Genomic DNA, 22,700 nt, shown 5'->3' on the forward strand with positions numbered 1-22,700 from the left:
AAAGCGGCTTCCCGGTTGTATGAACTTTGCATCTTCCCTAATCTTACTATGAAACTTAGCATTTTGAAACTTCGCTGTATTTCTATTATAAGGTTTTTCAAAGAGCAACCGTGATGCGTAATAGATGTTGTTATTCCTTGGGTACATACAGTATCTTTTCTTTTGTCTTGTAGAAACTCTGTGCGGCAACATATTACAAAATATTGTAGTTTTTACAGTATATAGTTTTCACTGTAACTTTAGGTACATTTGAAAGACCATCATAGAAACTTCCCCTCTTGTAAGTGCTTCAATTGGTAAGAAGTATAAACTTGACAACTGTCTTCCTTGTCTTCATTCAGTAATTTGATATGGCGCGGATAAGCAACTGGTTTTTAGGAATTTTATTATTTTCTTCTTTATGTTACGTTTCCTATGGGTAAGCGAAATTGAATTTTAAACATGACATTCACCACTTTACTTTCAACATTTTTTAATTTGAAGTGTATTACGTTGTACCAATTATTACAAAAATAAGATACTCTCGAAAACAGTTACAAAAATTAGATGTGTCGTGCGATGTATTTCGTGTTGAAAGAGGCGAAAAGATATCAAAGGGACATTTAAACTCAAAAGTCAATATTTTTATATAATTCTTCATCAGAAATACCCAAGAAAAACAAATTTGTTGCATGTGAAATGAGGTCGATAACAGGATATTCCATAATAACTTTTTCCGTTTCGTTGAAGTGTGCTTACTTTGAGTTACGTAGCTCGTGAGATAAATCCGCCGCACGGTTTGTATTTAAGTAACATTAATTTTTCAAGGTTATCAAATAAAACAGCAAACAACGACTTATGCTTAAAAATGACAGCAAAAATAATGTCATTGGCCAATCTGTTTTTTGCAAATTGACAAAGGAGTAGGTCCGGTAAGGGCCGATTTTGGCCTCAATTTTCAAGTTCATCTAACGAAATATTTTAGACACTTTTTAAACATTTAAGTGACTATTTCAATTGAAATCATTAGTTTATGTGACAGATTTTAACTGATTAAGTCATTTAAAACGCTCCTATGCAAGCTTAAATATGAAAAATCTATTAAATATGCCAAAAATCGTCATTTTTCAGATGGTTTTTGTCAAAAACGAAAGTGGCCGCATCCGTGTTCATCCTCAACCTTTATATATATCATGTATTATCATCAAATACAACTTACATTTCAATATTATGAATGAACATGAATGCGGCCACTTTCATTTCAGACGGAAACCGTCTAAAATTTAACTAAAATGCTAAAATTGTGAAGATTTCAGTAAATTAGCATGACTTAATGATGCTAATACTGGGTATATGTGCATTGTATTGTCAAAATCAGCCCATATTTATGTAGCAGAATCATTCTTCTTTCCAACAAATAGCTTAACGATTACATTTTCCCAATTTTGTAAATTGCTATATTTTTGGGCCAAAAAGGGGTCTTACTGAACCTACTCCTTTTTAAATAGATGTGTTCTAGTTTTAAATTTTTCAAAACTTTTGTGGTAAATTTTTCTGCGTTGATCATCAATTTCTGATCTGTGTAAGCTCGACATATTTCAATACAAGTTTACTCTGTGACTATTAGATGTTTATTAATGTGAAGATATTTTGTTTAAATGGAAAAACGCTTTTCTTAATTTATATAATACTTAAAAGCTTTTCTTCTGTAATCATGTATTTCAGTTTCGGTCTTTTGAAAAGAAAAAAAATCCAACCCCATGAAACCATGAACGACTAATAGAACAGACTTTAGTTACTTATCAAACCTGGAAATATTTAATAGGAATACGATGTATCGTAAATTGAATTACTGATTTTAGAAAATAAAATGAAAACAATTAAAAACCAATTGTTCAGAGAACAATTGAAGGTCTTTCCACCCAAAACATGTATTCAAATATGAAAGAAGTAAAATTAGGGTTAAAATGTCATTTCAATCGTCAAATGATAGCTTATTGTAAACTGATTAAAATAATATATGGTTCTTTTTAATATATTTTTAAATAAGGGAGATCATTTGTTACTTCCGGTCTGAAAAATGTTACTTCCGATACTATTTGAATATTTACTTGACACTGATTCGAAAAATATCTCATTCTATATACTATTATTTTAATAAGGTATGAAAAAGAGCTACTTCCGGTTTACACAAGGTCACTTCCGGTTTTTTTTCAAGGTTAAATGGTTTGAAAGCTATTGCAAAAAGTCCCATGGCTTTATCATGTATACATATGAGATAAAAGCAAAGGTTAAAATCTAGAACCTCAAATCAATAAATGACCTTGAGATCAATTTCAAGGTTATAAACCAAGGATCTCAAATCAAAAGACCATAGGTCTTGATTGTATTTGGTTTATGAGGTATATTACCGAACACGTATTTCTAAATACAAGAGAGGAGAAAACTCCCTTTTACGTTCAACGTACCCTTGCAATCAAAATTAACGTGTTACGACATGTCGCAACTAAAAATGTAGTAAAAATAATTTGTTGATATCTTATACGGCTTTTGGGAATAAGTTACAATAAGCCAAATTCAAAATTAGAATATGACCTTGACCTTTGACCTTAACCTAATTTTCATATTTTTGGGACCAAGGACCTCAAATCAAAAGATCCTAGGTCTCTAATTTATGGTTTACAAGATAGAAATGCATATCACTTATATCAAATGCATAAGGGGAAATAACTCTCATATGGAGCGTTCATATTGCTTCGGTCAAAATAGGACAAATCATTCGAAGGATATAACGAGCAATTTTATAAAATAAATTTGTCATAATCTTGTACGGTTGCGAAGGAGTAGTGGATACAAGGAAAACAGTGTTTGGGGATATAACTCCTACAAAGAAAAGTATTCGGTTACGCAGGGTAAATTTCAAAAGCGCATAAACTGTTCGATTTCATATACCAAATATTTAAGCGACATATTGAGAAACAAATATTTATCGCAAGAACAAAATTAGGCGGAAGAAAAACAATAGCTCTTTCCACAGAAAAGTGGAAAGACCTAATAATAAAAGCAAATTATAATTTCTTTGCTATATAATGTTACAAAACTTGTAAGCGTCAGCCTATTTGGACTTAAGAAAGTGTTAAGTCCATATTAGACTGCAAAATGTGAAGCATACAATCATATTCCTGAAGATTTGTAAAAACTACTTGTACGCTCCAAATTCCGGAATAATATCACATTGATATGGAGTCTTAAGGTAGGTGCTGTTTCATTTAATCTATTCTATTGCATCATTCGTACATTCATGGATTTTAGGAACTCAACATGCAACGCGGATTACTCCAGCTTAGATACGACATGTCAACTCTATCTGGATTCAGATAAACAGCAAATAATAGCCAACGAAAAAAACAATGTTTTGGTTTAGAGTTATACGGACTGAACCCATTTTTCTAGAAATGGCAGAAATAGTTTATGCAAGCCCTAGATTTATTTTTTAAAATGTGTAGCTTTTATTTTACAGGGGTTAAAATAGATACACACGGAAATCTTGCCTCCGCTGCAGTTTTTCAAATTATCGTATTTGCCCTATCAGAATCTAAATAATTCATGCAAGCTTTACATTTGTTATTGTTTTCACATAGTCTGGGTCATGAGAAAATATCCATTAAGTCGATAGCTAGCATGAATTATTTCTTAAACTTCTAATTAAAATTATCATCCATCAATGTTACTGATAGCGAGAAGCCGCCCGAGGTCATCATCACCCCACCAATTTAAAATTTTAAAATGTTCAAACATCTTGTAAATAGTTGGGATATGCACATCTAGCACAATCCCCACCCTTCAACCATATATCGTCTTGTTTGCAACGTACAGATGAATACAATGACATATAGTGTAAGTCCAAAGTGGTCATAAAATCCTTTAAATTTCGACAAAAGAGAAAATATATATACATATACACATTTGCATTTACTGTTTGTCTGATGATAATATACAATTACGGTCTTTTGATGAGGTAAATATGTGGTACTATTGACCTTTTGAAAAACTGACTTCCACACTTCATGTGAAGAACCAGTGCAATAGCTCTTCGGGGGATCCGTAGGTGGCATGTTGCAAGGACATTTTTTTCTGTCCTTATCCAATATACTCTAACTTGCAGTGGCAGTCTAAAATTTCTCGACATTAATCACGAACATCCTCTGTTACAGGACTTTTAAAGATGTATCGTTAACTGGTGCTCGTCTTAAACATGTATGAAATATTTGCCGGTAGACGTTGACGAATTCAACTAAAAAAAAATCGCGAAATATCAGTAAAACGATCTGTAATATTACTCGAAGAAAGAGGACCGATTCATTAAAAAGTTTGATACTATGCATACCGTGATGATTATGATAGCTGTGCCAAGAATGGCGACGAACACATGATTTCATCTGACTTCAGCCTTTGTATTTGTAAAAAAACGCCATACCTAGACCGTAAACGTGGTTCCCTAAAAAACGTATCGCTACCCGTATAAAATATACACTTGATAGACATCATGCCGAAGACGGAAAATTGTAACCGATAAATCTATAAACTATCAAATTGATGCTTTTTCTCTTTTGAGAATGATAACACAGATATTTGTATGGCCTATTTTTATTAATAATTTCCTTAGTTTAATGCAAATGAAGAAACCAAAATGGCAATGTTTAAACAGGTAAACAATGCTACATATTCAAAGTCAATGAATTATGACTACAGCTGCAGAGATAAATAACTTTCCCTGAAATTAGAAAAGTCAGTGCTTATAAAACAGTAATGTAGTTCCCGTTAAACTTGCATTAATTTAAAACAATCTGTTGCTTGTAAAATACGCAAAGGTTTGAAAGTAAACAAACTTTGATGAGGGGAAAACAAAACTACCGAACTCAAGGGAAATTAATAACGGAATGCACTTCATGAAAATTAAAATTAAAATGACAGATTAGACGACTCGGTATTCTGGTATCTTAAGAGTTAGTGAGACTACGAAAACATGTCGCTAGTGATTTGAGACATAAACATATGAATTATTGTTTCCATATGATAACCGTAAACCGTAAAGAATATCGATTTCAAACTAAGGTGAACTCGTTACCAATTGCAAGGCAATCATTTTCTTAGAAGTGCATGGAAGAGCACCTCACAAATTAAAACTAACTGGACTTTTATCTGCCCTTAAAACTGTTGGATTTGCGTCTATTTAAAAAGAATAATAAAATTGGATCAAAAGGTTTTGTTAATGGTTTAATTTTAAGTAAGAGCAAGTGGTTTTTAGTCTGAAGGCCAAAAGTAATAACTTATTTATTTATTATTTTATTACTTTGATTTTAGTGGTACCTGTAGTAGACAGAAAGCGGTATGGTATACACAGAGCGTGTGCACTTGCTGGTTTTGGTGGTGGTGGACTGTGCTCGGGTATGTTCAATAAGTTATCATTAAATGCAAACGCAACTTACCGTGACTGTCCCACTGGTATCTTTCGCCCATCTTTTATATAAGTCTTTTAGACGAATTTAAATCTGTCTTATTGACTATAGTTGCAAACTAAATACAGATTTTTGTCGCCGACAGGGTTTGTTTAAGGTTATAAACAAAGGTTAATCTCAGTTTCAGCACATTATTGATTTAGTTTGAAACAAATGGCAAACCTCGTATGTTAAGCTTTTTTTTTTTTTAAATTAGATATAGGAAGATGTGGTGTGAGTGCCAATGAGACAACCCTCCATCCAAATAACAATTTATAAAAGTAAACCATTATAGGTCAATGTACGGCCTTCAACACGGAGCCTTGGCTAGAAGGTTTTAAGAAAATTAAATTGACTGTAGATTTCAGTAAACTTACACATACTTTCACCACAAAAATGCACAGTCTAACTACCATGATAAAAGTTGTTTTAAAATTATTTTTGAATTGTTTGTTGAAAATTAATTTGCTTCATATGTTGTGAAAATATTTTTATAGAACGATTTATCAGTATAGAGATACTCCTTAAAACGTACACTTTACAGGAAACTGATTTGTTCCCGCTTTAAAATCTCAAAAGATAAGTTGATCTTTTATGGAATTCTGATACTTATACTGTATCGTGTGGACATACAGTCATTGGACAAAAGTGCGTTCCCACTATAAGAAGTTTTATCATTTTACCTAACTTCAATATTTAAATAAAAATTATTACTAAGGACCTACATGGCCCATTTATATAAAAAAATACCATAAAATGGAGAAATGTTTAAAACTCTATTGCTTATTTGTCCATGCTATCAGTTATGCTCTTTTTGATTTGCTGACAAGGGAAACGCAAAGAAAAATATTTCTGGAAAAGTTTGATTTGTATTCTAACCAAATTAAAATTGTAGAAAATTGCATGTGTGTTTAACCAATCAGAAAATAAAACCAGTCCTCTCAAAGTTAATGGCCAAATAAAGAAATTAAACTTCACACTTTTCTACATCTTATGGTATCCATGGAAATTGCTCACAAAATAACTTGGTAATATGTTTTTGAAAAATATTGATTTTAGTTGAAATAATAGGACATTTTTTGATTTTGAACTCACTTTTTTCTATTGCCTGTATCGCTCATCGCATGTTTTAATATTTATCATTCCTGGTTTTCCAAGAATATTGGAAGAGAAAATCCAGAAATGCGCTTCGGACACACAAAATATATTCAATTTACTGTAAATTCAGTAATTGCGTGCATGTATTATTGCTATTTTTAAACAATCGACAACAATACCAGGTTTATTTAAGTTTTATATTCACATTTGTTCATCTAGTCTATTTTGTCTTTCCTGATTTTTAAGAAGTCAGATGATATCCAAAAAAATGTATAAAACGATGCAAAATGCAAAACGTTGAATTGGAAAATTAAGTAACACGATTTGTATTAAAAGCCCTTTACTTTTTGCTTTGGTAAACGGGCCTCAAGTACATTCTTGTTCATTTCGAAGGCAAATTAAGGTTCGTAAAGAAATTGGTATGGATGATTTTTGTTGTGTGTTTTTCATTAAAAATGTTTAGTCTAAATAGGCTAATGGAAGGCTTGTTAACACAACAGTTCAGGCTATCTGTACCATGTGTTGTTCTTGGCTGTTTGTCTTAGTTTGAACGTATATTGTTTGAGGTTTTGAAGGATAGTCTGATCTGCCTTCAAGTCTGATCTAGACCATATAAGTATTCGGACCATTTACGTATCGTGTTCTATCAAATAGCACAGATTTTTGCACTTTAGCGTAGGCCATCGCACTTTAGCGTGACCATCGTGTTTTAGCGTCCCCATCGCACTTTAGAGTCCTACATATTGTTTGAGGTTTTGGGGATAGTCTGATGTGTCTTTAAGTCTATTCTGGACCATATGAGTATTCGGACCATTCACTTTTCAAACTTAAGCGTGTTCTTTTAAATAGCACATATCTTTGCACTTCAGCGTAGGCCGTCGCACTTTAGCGTGAGCATCGCGTTTTAGCGTCCTCATCGCACTTTAGAGTCCTACATATTGTTTGAGGTTTTAGGGATAGTCTGATCTGTCTTTGAGTCTGTTCAGGACCATATGAGTATTCGGACCATTCACGTATCGGCGTATGGCAATGGCCACATGCGTATAATGGACCATAATCTTAGTATTTGGAAGATACAGATATATTTTTGAATAACTATTAACTTCCTTTAGTCTCCTGTATACCCAACATATATCCAAACAAGCTTTTAAGAGGCGGAAATCGTCAACAAACATAAGTTTACACTTCCACATAATGTTATCCTGTTTATGATTTTAGATTATGTGTTTTTTTTATTTTGGAAGTTTATAGTTTGTTGATAAGATGTTCTGTTACACCACTGTCCAAGGTTAGGGGAAGGTTTGCACCTTCAAAGTAAATTACCCCGCTACAATCTGTGTGTGCGTGTCATAAGTCCGCAGTCTTTAATTCAATGGTTCTCGTTTGTTGTTGTAATCCATATTTAGTTTTCGTTTAGCATTTTGTACTTAAATCAGAACGTTAGCTTTATCATAAGAATTGTTTTATATATGTCATATCGTTTTTGTTTTAATATCTGACTGTGAGGTTTGGTTTTTGATCATTGATGAAGGCCGTACGATAACAGATAACTGTCAATTTTTATGTCACTTTGTATCTGGTTGAGAGCTGTCTTATTTGGAATTATACCACATTTTCTTTTTTATGTTGATATATCAACCATTGTCAATATGATCATGCTAATGAGGATTGATTGTGAACAACACTTTACTGTAAACAATATTTAACTTAGTATACTTAATTTTTTTAGTATATGAGTAGCTTTTCATTTGTCTATAGAAACAATTCAGCAATGCCTACACATGGAGTGTAAACTAGTATATCCCTGTTGAAAAAATTTCAAGAGCTAAAGTTCAAATACAATTATTTCAATGAGAGACAGTTTCTGCTTACAATGAAGCTATTGAAGCAAAGGTTTCAAACGGAAAAGTCATCCCTTTTAAATAGATATAGGAAAATCTGGTATGAGTGCCAAAGAAACAACTCTCGAAGTCAAAATTTGTAAAAGTAAACAATTATAGGTTGAAGTACGATTTTCAACACGGATTCTCGGCTCACACCGAACATCCAGCTATAAAGAGCCCCCAAATGACTAAAAGTTAAACCATTCAAACCATTCAAACGGGAAAACCAACAATCTAATCAATACAAAAAAAAAGAGAAACGAAAAACAATTATGAACCACATGAACTAACGACAACCACTGAACATCAGGTTCCTGATTTAGGACAGGTACACACACATGCAGCGCGTTTAATCGTTATAATAGGTACCAATCTCCACCCTTACCTGAAACAATAGTGTAATATCACAACATAAATCATCATGGTTTTATGGACCGTTATTGAATCTCTGTGTCAAAGGCCAAGAACATGCTTGAATGTATTTATAATAGGATTTTACTAGTATGAACACATGAATGTCATAGATTGAAAAGGAACTGGTAACCCTTTTTTGGCACCTTAGCTCAAACACTGTTTTTAATGAAGTTCGTGTTGTGTAACCTCTAGTTTTGGCGAAGAGTACTACGGGGGCTGCCTTTTATACATTTACTTTTGACCATATACATTTGATTTTTTACTTATTTTTTTTTTCGTCACCCCAAACAAATGTCAGTGGGTGTAATTCAAGCTAAATTAATATGGCTACCTAAATAAAGGCAACAGAAGTATACCGCTATTCAAAAGTCATAAATTGATCGAGAGAAAACAATTTCGATTCACAAACTAAAACCGAGAGACAAGCATCAATTATAAGAGGAAAACAACGAAACAACAGAACAAGTGCAAAAAAATACCGATAATGAAAAATACAGAGAAACATACTATAAGTTAACAACTGCCATATTCCTGACTTGGTACCGGACATTTTAAGAAAAAATGGTGGGTTGAATCTGGTTTTTCGGCAATTCAAACCTCCGCGCATTATAGCAATGTTACATATAACGTTAATATAACAACACTACATGACGGGAATACAGTACAATAATGTAAGACCACCCAATACAGAGAAATACACAAACAGACATTTCGACATGAATAACAACGAATAACTAAAATTAATTAAGGACAGTACACAAAAACAGCTTATTAGAATCAGAGACGTCTCTGTTAGAATGACAAGTTGTGTGTCTGTCACTAGAACGCATCAACGCCACAAAACTAACAGTGTGTCTCAAATTTTGAACTAAACAAAAAATAAGTATGTGTCAAAGCTAACATTAAGTTGGAAAAAAACAAACCAAAAGAGCATTCCACCTCGCTTCCTTTCTAAAATGTTATAACAAACAAAGCAAGAAATAGTGAATAGATATTTTTACCATGTAATTATATTTTCATTTAAGGTGTTGTAGGTATAGAACTGTTTGGAGAGTTTACTATACATATGAAAGTTATTGCTGTCCTGGATATAGGGGATATAATTGTAACACACGTAAGTTATGGAATCGTTTACTTCAACTCTTTCAAACATTCACTCATGTAATCATTGCTTGCTGAATTATTCATATTTCTAAAAACGGTCTTTCAAGATAATAGAAAAAAATAAATTGTTCAAAGGAGTAGGTTCGGCAAAGCCCTAAAATCAATGAAAATGGGTAAACTGTCATCGATTATTAGACAGGAAAAATAGAGCGCATACGTCGACATCTAAGATCTTTTTAAATATTGTTTGTGGTGACATTTTATGTGTCTAGTTTAAATATTTAGTTTGTCGACGCCTGCGCTCTATATTTTTTGGTCTTTAATTTGGTTGAAATCCGGAAGATTTTGTCAAATTTCCCCAAAATTTCTTATACATCTTGACCTCTTTGGGATGTAAAAATCAACGCGTTAGGTTAAAACTTTAATTTGACACGATTAGTTCTATTTAAGTTTCTCACATGTCTTTAAGTCACCTTAAAACATTTTTTATCTTGTAACATTGAACTTTATAATGGGGGCCAAATATGGGCCGTTGGTTTTCTCGTTTGAATGGTTTTACATTACTAATTTTTGGGGCCCTTTATAGCTTACTGTTCGGTGTGAACCAAGGCTCTGTGTTGAAGGCCGTACCTTGACCTATAATGGTTTACTTTTATCAATTGTTATTTGGATGGAGAGTTGTCGCATTGGCACTCATACCACATCTTCCTATTATATTTACTTACCGAACTTACTTCTTTAATGTTGTTAAAAAAGTTTCTGTCTGATTTATGAATTGTATAACATTTTATAAAAATCTATTTTGAATTGTAGCATACTTATGTAGTGACGATATTTTAAATGTTTTTTTTAAAAAAACTCGCTAGTGTTTATCTTTCCAAAGAAAAAAGTAAGGTATGTCTGTCAAAAAGATTAAATGTCAAAGTCTTTTCCGCTTACTCTGGAATTATATCACATGACAGTATATTTCTATAACACATTAAAATTGACAAGGAGAGTATAAACGTATTAACAATTTTGGTATTTAGCTGAATTTTGCCTCCGAATGACCAAATATCTACTCTGAATAACCTTCTGACGTGACACAACAATAACTTTTTAATTGTGACGTCAAGATTTTTAAATTATGATGATACGGGAACCAGTGTGATTGTACGTAATCGCGGACACATTTGCATACAAGTGTAAATACGTCTATTGTCATTCCAAATAGTTTGTATCCAAATTTCCGTAAACAAATCGTAAGATCTAAACAGAAGCGCATGCCCTTAAGTGACGACACAATTATCCAAATCAACCATGATTATTAAAATCAAAAACTCTAACCTCATTGTATGTTTAAGATAGTCCATAGTACCTGTTCGAGAGGAGTTCCTTGCAAACTGACGATCACGCTACATCTGTAAATTAAAAAAAATATGGCTTAATATCAATAAAGTTAAAAGTCTGAAATCAAGTTTTTACTGTCATAATTTTGCATGGCAGTCACACTGAAGTGATAACATATGTATGGGGCTTTGTAAGGTGTAACACTACCAACTTGGGCCAGGACGATGAAGAACATACTTGATTTCCATACACCCACCCACCCATACTTAACCTTTTTTTGTACCTTTGAGCACTGTATATTTCGTTATGAAAACAAATTGCTACATGATGTTTTTTTGGGTATTTTATACTATTAGGTGTAATACCACCATTGATTTCCCCTATTCTTTATTAAATTTGCACTTTTCAAAAAAATGTATAGAATTTATCTTTGTTTCAAATAAAGAAATACTTGGCATGAGTAAAATTTTATCCTGTCCAGTACTATAGAAAAAAAAATCACATAACATTTCATTGCATATAAGAAAATAACCATCACTGGAAGTTAACCAATCAAATTTCTCCCCTTATTTTATCTGTGTACAAGGTTTAGTCACCATGTAACCTTAAGATTACAAAATATTCTATAGAAATCCCAAATAAAAAAATAATGGTGCTTTAAAATACCCAAGACATATGTTTATGACACAGAAATCTTTTACTGCAATAAAATGTAGGATTAATTACCTACAACTGTCAAATTCAAGGGAATATGTTTTTCGTATACAACCGGATGTGACGTACCATGATTTGGTGGTATTACACCTTCTAAATGAAACAATTTATGATCCGCAGCGGTCAGTGTGCTTTTAATGGAAATACCTTGTTTTTTCCTTATCTTACAAGATAAAACTTGCTGCATATATATATAATGTCTAGCTGTTCCTATAAACAAGTGCCACATGTGGTTAGTGTTATTTGATACATGTGTTATGTCCGTTAGATTTTTCTCAAGATATACTTGAGAAAGGTCGGAAATAATAATATTTTTTTAAGTGTGAAATCTTTGTCAATTGTTTACATTTCTCTATGTTTCAGCTATTTGTAGCCCTTCTTGTGAGAATGGCGGTAGATGCACCAGTCCGTTCAAATGTTCTTGTCCTAAAGGTTATACAGGAGATATTTGTACAGGCTGTAAGTAATACTTTGGTTTACTTGATCAAGCAATGATAGTTAAAAAGGTTATTTTTGTATCCAATCTATATACTCTATATTTTCTGTTAGCTGTCCGTGAACGTTTTATACATTACCAAAACTGGCATCACACGTTGATGGAATGCTTCTACCCGCTTGTAATTCAGTAAGGAATGGCTAAATGATAAAATTGTAATGTTCTGCTTTTGGTAAAATCAGTTCTGATTTGTCAGTACTTTAACAGTACTGTTTTTTACAGTACTGTAACAATATTGATTTTTGTGGCAGACGTTTTGTATCAGAATAACTTTCCTTCAGTTAGAATAGGGTGTTGATATAAGTTATGTTTTATCTGATAGTAGTCACTAGTTTATAATGTATGCACAGACTACAAGACCTAATTTGAAATTCTCACAAATACTTCAACGGTAATTCATATTTTGTTTCTGGAAGATATACAGTATAAAATTGAGAAAGGAACTGGAAATTTGACAAAGAGACAACATCAGCGGAAGGCTACTAATTGGTACAGTTCAATGAAAAAAGACGGCACACTAAACTTCAAAACATGTAACTGATCTAAAAAAAAATATATATGCAAAATTAAAAAGGCCAGAGTCTCCTAACTTGGGACAGATGCAAACATACGCCGGGGTTAAATATGTTTTGTGAGATCTCACCCCCCTATACCTCTAGCCAATACAGAATAAAGAAACACACAGCCATTCGCACAGTAAAATTCAGTTTAATAGAAGTCTGAGTCCGATATCAGAATAGGTAAAAAAAGAAACGAAGCATTATGACAATGATACATAGATTAATAAAAAAATACTTGCAGATACTGACATGTCTTCATTACATGCACTGTTAACTGTGTTTGTGATTGCATATTATATAAAGTAAATGTCACTAGACTTTTCTACATAAGTTGCAAATACACTTGCCATACAAGAAGCTTTGATTTGACAGAATTGCATTACTAATACATGTTTACGACTTTTTTTTGTGTATACCGGTTACATCAAAGTCCCACAAGGATAACGTAGTCTAAATAAACTACATCCACTTAAGTACATGCTCGTGACCTTGACAAATATATAGTAAATGAGTTAGTTTCTATTTTTTTTGGATTCGAGCGTCACTGATGAGTCTTTTGTAGACGAAACGCGCGTCTGTCGTATATACAAAATTTAGTCCTGGTGTCTATGATGCGTTTATTTACAACTACTGGATCGATGCCACTGTTGGTGGAGATTTATTTCCCCGAGGGTATCACCAGCCCAGTAGTCAGCACTTTTTGTGCTGACATGAATTATCATTGATATGGTTATATTTATAAATTAACTATTTACAAAATTTAGAATTTTTGAAAAACTAAGGCTTTTCTACCTGAGGCATAGATTACCTTAGCTGTATTTGGCAAAACGTTTAGGAATTTTGGTCCTTAATGCTCTTCAACTTAGTACTTTATTTGGCCATTTTTAATTTTTTGGATTCGAGCGTCACTGATGAGTCTTTTGTAGACGAAACGCGCGTCTGGCGTATATACAAAATTTATTCCTGGTATCTATGATGAGTTCATTTAAACATGTTTACGGGCGTGAAAAGGTATTTTCTTTCATCAGTTCGGCACGAAAACTGAAAACATCTGACACTTATATACATATTTTTAAATGTAGCCCTGTATAATATTAGTATGGATTAATACCATATGCGAAACATTACATTCTAATATAGATACTTATCGTTACAGTAGCTGATTGCTCTCACACAAAACCTTGTTATCCAGGAAGGTGTTATGGTGGTAGTAGCGGGTGTAGTTGCACTAATGGATTCAGTGGCGCAAGTTGTTTAGAACGTAGGTTAATTTGACATAGAATAAATGAATTTATATGTATTTTGTATATTTGTTTCTGTTATCAAGATGACATATACCAACTATCTCTGTTTATTCATATTAATTCCAGTATCTATGATTAGTTTATTTATACCAAAAGTGGTAGAAATATCGTATTCAATGCATGAAATTTTATAGCTGATAATGTGGTATACGCTTAGCTCATTGTTGAATTCGTACGATGACCATAGGTTGTTAATGTAGTCTCTTTTGTCTAGTTGTCTTATAATTACCGGCAAGCATACCATTACTTCTTTTTTATATGGAAAAAATGAAAACACTTCATAAAACACTACGGTTGAAACACGCAATGCAAAGATTGTCACAGTCATTTATGAAATCAGATATTTTTAAAGGTGTAGTTGAACTATTAACAACCAAATTTGTTACTTGTTTTAAGAAAGCTTCAAGTTTCAAAATACAAAATTACAATTTATAAGACTAAGCAACTATATCAGACGTTGACATGTATTTTGTTACACAAAACGCGTTTTAAGACTCTTTAGTAGTTTGATCAAATGTAATTTAATGTAATTTATATAAACTTTACTTTTGAAATGAAAAAAGGAAAGGCACACTACCATACTCCATATTTTATAATTCGGTAAATAACAACACCTCTTATAAATTGTCTTGAATCTTGAATGATTACAAGGAAAAATTGCTTTAAAAAACATATACTTTGTTTTCTTTCCAGTAAAGAGTCAAAAGTTTAAACCACTAATTGAGAGGATTAATTCAACATTTACTTACCACAGTTTTACTAAAAACAAAGATGCATACAATTACATGGCCGATGCGACAAACAGAACTGCTGGTGATGTTGTGTGGACGAATCAAAATAAATTCAACCAATTAGAATTTGACCTTGAAGCCGTCGTAGATACTCAAACTGTATTTCCTGACAATCCACCCGAACCTTCATATATAATGGAAAGCAAACTGGGTATTGTAGCTGCAAGTGTTAAGATAATACACGAAAAACTTGGAACAAGTAAAATCATTTTTTAATAAAAATCATTTTTTTGATAAAAAATCTTTTTTTGATAAAACCAATGTTTCTTTTTTTAACTTAAACTATCCATTTTTTTTATGTCTGTATGCAAGATAATAACTAATCAAAATGATCATCAAGACAAATACAATAGCTCTTTAAGAGAGTTTGTCTCGCATTTACAATAAAAATAAAATAAACAGACTTCTGCTGTCAATAAAGTTGTTTATTGATTCAATTTCAATATACATTTCATAGTTATTAGAAAGAGTGACGATACTTTCCTCCATGCATTATTTCACACCAGGTTATTTGTGACCTTATTCTAGCTAAAAATATAATTTATAGCTTTCTGTTTTACTTAAACTTCTTGATTTAAAGAAATGGGGGAAATAACTCCACTTGTAGTTTCAATTTCAATTACTGGAGTGGATTCCGCATTTCAATTTTGATGGATTTTGAGAAAGGAGAAGGTCCGGTAAGACCCCTTTTTGTCCCCAAAATATAGCAGTTTTACCAAATTGTTAAAATGTAAACTTTTAGTTATTTATTGGACAGTAGAATGCTTCTGCTACATAAATATGGGCTGTTTTTGACAATACAATGCACATATATCGAGTACTAGCACCACTAAGTCATGCTAAATTAATGAAATCTTTACAATTCTATCATTTTATCTAAATTTTAGACGGTTTTCGCTTAAAACGAAAGTGGCCGCATTCGTGTTCATCCTTAATGTTGGAATGAGAGTTGTATTTTATGATAATACATAACATATATAAAGGTTTAGGATGAACACAGATGCGGCCACTTTCATTTTTGACAAAAACCATCTGAAAAGTGACATTTTTTAACAAATTTGGTAGATTTTTCATTTTGAGCTTGAATCGGATCGTTTTTAATGACTAAATCAGTTAAAATTTAAACTAACTGACGTGTATCAAATGAAATAGACACTTAAGTGTTTAAAAAGAGGTCAAAATCTTTCGTCAGATGAACCTGAAATTTGAGGCCGAAATCGGTCCTTACCGGACCTACTCCTTTTTATTATAAACAAATCGAATAACATGATTACTCTTAACCAAACAAATATTCAATAAAAAGAAAAGCTATGCATTTTTCGTCCGATATAAATTATTTTTTTTGGTCAAGAATGCCATTCGATTTAATTGGTCTTATCAACAAGAATATTCAGAATAACATATCAATTTAAAAACTACTTTTAACACAAATAACTGGATATCGTTTTTATTTTTAGGATTTAAAATGTTTAAAGAAATCGTTACTGTAAGCCATAAGACCCTTTGATATTCTTCAGTTTCAGTATTTTATGTAAACAGGATTCTTTTGCTACTTTTATGTTTTTTACTTATAAATGAAGAAAACTCAGATTTTTGCCGTATTTCATCACTTGTAACATAATACGGCATTTGTCTTTGATTATACCTGAGCCGGAATATTTTAATTTAATAAATGCAATACAATTTTGTTGATATACAATTTTGTTCGGAAGATCTTTTTTTTAAAGATTTTTTTTATGACAAATCAGAGCCGGAATATTTTGTTCTAAAAATTCACAGGCCCAAAAAATCAAATGGTATATGCCTTAGAGGAACACGAGTCGCTCAATTCAGAAAAAATAACTTTTTGTCATATCTGATCGTATTCCCAACTGGATCGGTTTTCTCATGCGCGCTAAGCAGTGGGCTAGAACGACCTACACTCCCACTGGTTTTTTATTGGATAAAAAATCACCAGGCCACTATTAAATGATGTTACAAAACATATACACCACGCCTTACTCATTTTACATTTAAACGATATGATAATGATATGAGTCTGGATACGTTTGTAAGGTGATGCTTGCACAGTGTGAAGTTCATTTTCCCTAGCTAGAACACATTTTGTTGATGGGCCTGATGCAGCTCGACTTCAGGAGCAAGATTTTCTCCCTGTGTTGAAGACCCATTATTGGCCTCGGGCTGTACCTACTCATTATTAGGTTTGTTGTCTATTCGACACTTTCCCCATTCTCATTCACAATATTACAGCATGAGTCTCCTGCCAACCTAAGTTCCGGGTATCGTTGTTTTGAGGACTCAAACTGAAATCAACATGAAAACACAAGAGATAAGATAAGCCTTATACGAAAACAGAGTTAAACGTAAGAAACTTTAAGGTGTTTCTATGTTTCTTTCAATTCCCAAGTAAGGTATGATTTAAGAAGCGTTAAATGACTAAAATAATGACATGATTATCTTCTCAGGCATAATTGGTGAAAATTTCATCTTGAATTTGCATCACCTTTGCACTAAGAAGTATAGTCTCTATACAGTTTTATAAATCTTTGTCCTAATTAGATATTCGATATAGGGTTGGTGAATTTGAAAATTTCTATGTAGCCTTATACAGATTTGTGAGTATGTTGAGGCGCTTTGTATGTATAAAGCAAAAGTTCTGATTGTCGGTTATTTTGTAGATGGTATATATACAGCAAAAGAAAAGGCTCTTTCGTGTCCAGGCGTGTCAACTTCCCAACCAATCAGTGACAAAAAATTCAAGTGCTACAAAAAAGATAAATATATAATTCAGTTTGACTCTGGGGACAGGTTGGTCACTTTAATATGATAACACACCTCTATCGTGTTACTATGTGTTACTCTATTTTACATTTATATACAATTTGAAATATCTGCCTCGGAGACCGAAATTATATCATACGTCTTTGATAATCAATAAGAGCGACATCTTTTCTCGAGGACTATCAGTATCCTCCAAAGAACTATTCTTCCAATAAGTCTTTGCTTTGAAACTGCTATTACCAAGATATTTAGCTGTTATGAAATAAAGAATCCAGTCGGGATTTAGTTAAAATTTACAGCACATTTACATAAGTGTGTAAGTTAATGTAGTGTCTTTGTTAGCTTACTTGATAGCTGAACCTTCAAATCATTAATAAATAAGCTAGTAACTTCTTTTTGTATGGATTCAATAATCAAGGAAGGAACCAGTCTTAAGTAGGAACAGTATATAAATAATGTGAAAGCAGTTTTACAAATTAGTTAAACAATATATTGTTAGGTTGAAGGTGTGTTTAAAATTTCAATTTCATTTCAATCAATTACCTCTGTTAATATTTATAACAAGATTGTTTACATGTGTAAATATATATAACATTATGATGTAATCGGTATAAAAACACCACTTCTTATATCTGTATTTGATATGTTTATATATGTTATAAGCGCATCATTATCATTATCTTTGATTTTGATGTGTATTTTTGAAGGAAGTACTACAGAAGGTAAAAAAAAAATAAGTAAGTCGGGTCAAATATTTGCACTGTCCTTAATTTTCATTAGTTCTCTACACCTAATAATTGACTCCACCCAAATTAAGGTATGTATAATAAGAATTTCATGGTTCAGCTAGCAAGCAATATAACAAAAGAAATAACATTAACTACATAATCAAGTCATTGTACTGTAATATTATTTATATTGCATCATTTGAACTAACCAGAAACAATAGTCTTACAGTAATAAGTCTGCATACATATCACAGAGAGAATCCAACTCTTGCTTATAGTTTGGTCATAAGACTTTATATATAAAGAGTTGACATGTTATCATAATGATTGATGTTTTTTGAATTTATTAAAATGGTGTTGGTCCGGGGATACTACAATGGTTTAAGTAATTATTTGTATCCCTATAGTTTTCAAAATGTACCACTGTGTGAATAAGGAGAAGAGAAAAGAGGGAATTCTAACAAAGTTCTTCTTAGGTAACAGGTCCGGCACTCTAGATTTCCTGACGTCATATTATATTTGCATTATAATTTTCCAATATAAAAGTCAAACATGGCCTTGCAAAAAACTGACCAATCTACTAAATGAACTACAATGCATTGTGGGCGTCTACGAGTTTACTAGCACTTAAAAAACGTGAAATTAATGGGAAAACTGTCAACTAATATAGTGTAAAAAATAATTATTTGGATTAGAAAAATATCCGAAAAAATATAAATAACGCTGGTGATTTGTGAATTGATTTTTGAAAAGTCACACACATGTGCAAATTATCTTCTTTTACTATATCTAATTATTCTAATGAATCTGTAATAATTATACTGATATCTTCAATTGAAATTATGTTTTTGCTAAAAATCTATTACAAAAGATGATGTTCGGGCTTTGAATACGCTATAGGATCCATCGTTGTTTGTCGTATTTTTGCAGGTATAAGCTTAAATATACCATAACAACTGGCGGATATCGAAAGCTTAGAAACACCAATAATGGGAGACATTCGGGAACGCAAACGTACTCCGGTATCAGCGAAGAAAACTCCATGGAGTTCTGGTTTGACTACGACGAACCAAACCATTGCATAGAAAACAACAAATGTACTTTAAATGAAATTCCACTGCAGTTACAGGAAGATATAACTAAGGTAAATTAGGATAGCAGTAGTTTATCGATTTGTTAAAATGAAATTCACAAAAATACTGAACTCCGAGGAAAATTCAAAGCCGAAAGTCCCTAATCAAAATGATAAAAAAACATCAAACGAATGGACAACAACGGTCATATTCCTGACTTGATACAGAAATTTTCAAATGTAGATAATGGTGAATTAAACCTAGTTATATAGCACTAAACCTATTACTTGTACGAATGTCGCACCAAAATCTAAAATATTGATAACGATGCGTGAACAAAACAAACAGACACAATAAATGTCATAAATTGATTAAGGAAACAAGTTAAGGTAAAAACAAAAACTAAGAATATGAACTTCATAATGGTTGATACATGGTGCTACTGTTATGCCTCTGTTTTTTTGTTTAAAATTTGGTTCATTTATATGTTTCGGAGTTTAGTGAGGCGTTCTTTTTCTCTGAACTAGTACACATTTTAGTTTAGAGGATAGCTGATATCCGCCTAGATGTGCAGATTTTTCTCGCAGCCTTGATGATCCATTGATGGCTTTGGGCTTTTTTTGCTCTTTTGGTCGTGGTGTCGTCTCTTTGATACATTCCCCGTTTTCGTTCTTATTTTAATTATGCGGGAATTAGTTACAATCAGTAAACTATTAGATGAGAGGACTCAGTACTATAAAATCTAAAGATCTAAGACAGAAATTGACGCAAGTGAGTTTTAACGTTAACATATATTATCGGTTAACCAATGTTGATGGTCACCGTTAATCTCATTGTCGATTTCAAGAAATTCAAATGTAAATTGAGCAATATAATTTAGTTCGTACCAGTGTAGCGCATGTTAAAAGTTTGGTTATATAACTCTATATTTTTAATCAACATTCAAAGTTTATAACCAGCCCCACTGTCGTTTATTTTAATTGGGTCATTTGTGTTTGGAAGTTTTACTTAATTTTGGTAGAGATAATTTTGAAAAAGTCGGAATGTTTAGACAAATACAAAACAAAATGTTCTATTTTGAAAAAAGCTGTTGTTTATTTGTTTAATGTGGCGCCAGGTGTGATGATCACTTTGATAAAATAATAAACAGTTCATACACTATTTTTATTCATTTTGAACGATATATTTCATAGAAACTCACTGTAATCTTTAAGGAGGTCATATAATACCTACCTCAAGTAAATCTAATGATACATTTGAATAAATCAATTCAGTATATTTAAATGATTGTATTTCTTATAATGTGAAAAGTTACCAATCTCACCAAAATGGTCTGGATGGGTTGACAAGCTAGCGGGAATAGAGAAATATGTCATAGAAGTTTGGAAAATGGAGTATAGCGTCGATTATACAGGTTTAAGAGAACCAGATATAACAACAAAGTTCAATCCAGTTCCGGATTATATAAAGGAAGTACTTCCAGAGAATCCCATAAAGTTTCCTACTTACCAACCAACAGACCCAGGGGTTTATTCTGTGATTATAGAAGTTAATGATAGGGCGAATAATTCTAAATATGCCAGAAGATTTGTCATTTATGACAACACGTCAGAAATAGTTTCTAGTAAAATTCATCGTTTGTATGCAACTTCTGCATCCAATGAAACTCATTTCTCTTGGATGACGAAGTTTAGTTCACACATGAATGTGTCATGGACTAACCATTTTGTAAACGATGTACACGAAAAGGGTCATTTTCTGGCCAAGATTTTAGACTATACGCCAAGACTAAGTGATGGTTTAAATAGAGTTGATTACAAGAAAATCCCACAAATATTTGACGACAATGAGGGCGTCAGAAACAAAACGGCAATTAAAAATATAAACTCCATTGTGCGATTTGAAACCAGGCAAGGAAAAGTGAGCACAGAAATACCACAGATCGGATGGGTTCCCGTTATTCCTCTTCGGGAAAACTTTACTTTTAGGTTGGAAGGAATTGATATAGAAGATGGAGATTCCCACCAATTTTGGGTTCGAGCATTTGATATCATGGGTAATACAAAAGTGGACTCTACCGTTGTTCATTTTGATAGCAGTGAACCGTTTGTATACGAACCAATGATAGATCTTAACATAAAAGATGGAAACTATCCTTTCTCTAGCAGGTAACTTAATTTTTATTCGACTGCTTTCTATATTTAATAGCTGTGACCACCGAATTGACGCGAAAGGCGAAATCTATAAGACAAGAGGGACGAAAGATACCAAAGGGACAGTCAAACTCATAAATCTAAAACAAACTGACAACGCCATGGCTAAACATGAAAAGAACAAACAAACAACAGCACACATGACACAACATAGAAAACGAAAGAATAAACAACACGAACCCCACCAAAAAACTAGGAGTGATCTCAGGTGCTCCGGAAAGGTGAGACATCAGTTTTGTACCGAAAACAAAGTAGAATATGTAAAATTTATTAGTCAAATTTTCGAATTTAATTTTCTTAATACTCTTAACTGTCTATAGCTGTCTCATACCGATTGGAGACCATCAAGTTGCTGTTCAATTAACACACGATATCCTTAATCGCTCAACTTGTTATGAAAAATTATAATTCTTTTTTTCAACCATCATCTTTTACATTTTTCATTGATATGATAAACAAGTAAGTTTTATAATAACTACATTTATTAATTGGTGTTTGAAGTTTTCATTAAAAGTTATATTTCTTTCAGCGTTGTTGTGTATGCGAAGGATCAACACAGTGGTATTAAGAAAGTGTCATTTAAATTCAAAATAAACAAAACAGAGGAGGTTAGAAGCGAGCATACATTTGATATACAAACACAGGTAATAAACATACTTCTGGTGAACGTAAAAAGGCAAGTTCGACTTATATTTTCGTTGATGTTTAATTATGTTATATAAAAATAGCGTATAA

At 32.3% G+C, this 22,700-nt stretch overlaps 1 protein-coding gene across 1 annotated transcript in view; it reads left to right on the plus strand.

The window, feature by feature from the left end:
• Positions 1 to 304: 304 nt before the first annotated feature.
• LOC143064136 (uncharacterized) overlaps positions 305 to 22,700 on the plus strand; it is a 39,520-nt gene continuing 17,124 nt past the window's right edge. Inside the window, exons 1-10 of the mRNA XM_076236756.1 lie at positions 305 to 418; positions 5,344 to 5,427; positions 9,898 to 9,986; positions 12,383 to 12,478; positions 14,232 to 14,336; positions 15,073 to 15,369; positions 17,849 to 17,978; positions 19,610 to 19,823; positions 21,064 to 21,920; positions 22,495 to 22,609. Of these exons, the coding sequence (XP_076092871.1) occupies positions 351 to 418; positions 5,344 to 5,427; positions 9,898 to 9,986; positions 12,383 to 12,478; positions 14,232 to 14,336; positions 15,073 to 15,369; positions 17,849 to 17,978; positions 19,610 to 19,823; positions 21,064 to 21,920; positions 22,495 to 22,609 (2,055 nt within the window). The 5' untranslated portion in view covers positions 305 to 350. The remainder of the gene's footprint in view (positions 419 to 5,343; positions 5,428 to 9,897; positions 9,987 to 12,382; positions 12,479 to 14,231; positions 14,337 to 15,072; positions 15,370 to 17,848; positions 17,979 to 19,609; positions 19,824 to 21,063; positions 21,921 to 22,494; positions 22,610 to 22,700) is intronic.

Source organism: Mytilus galloprovincialis, chromosome 2 (genome assembly GCF_965363235.1).
Source record: "Mytilus galloprovincialis chromosome 2, xbMytGall1.hap1.1, whole genome shotgun sequence".
Lineage (NCBI taxonomy): Eukaryota > Metazoa > Mollusca > Bivalvia > Mytilida > Mytilidae > Mytilus > Mytilus galloprovincialis.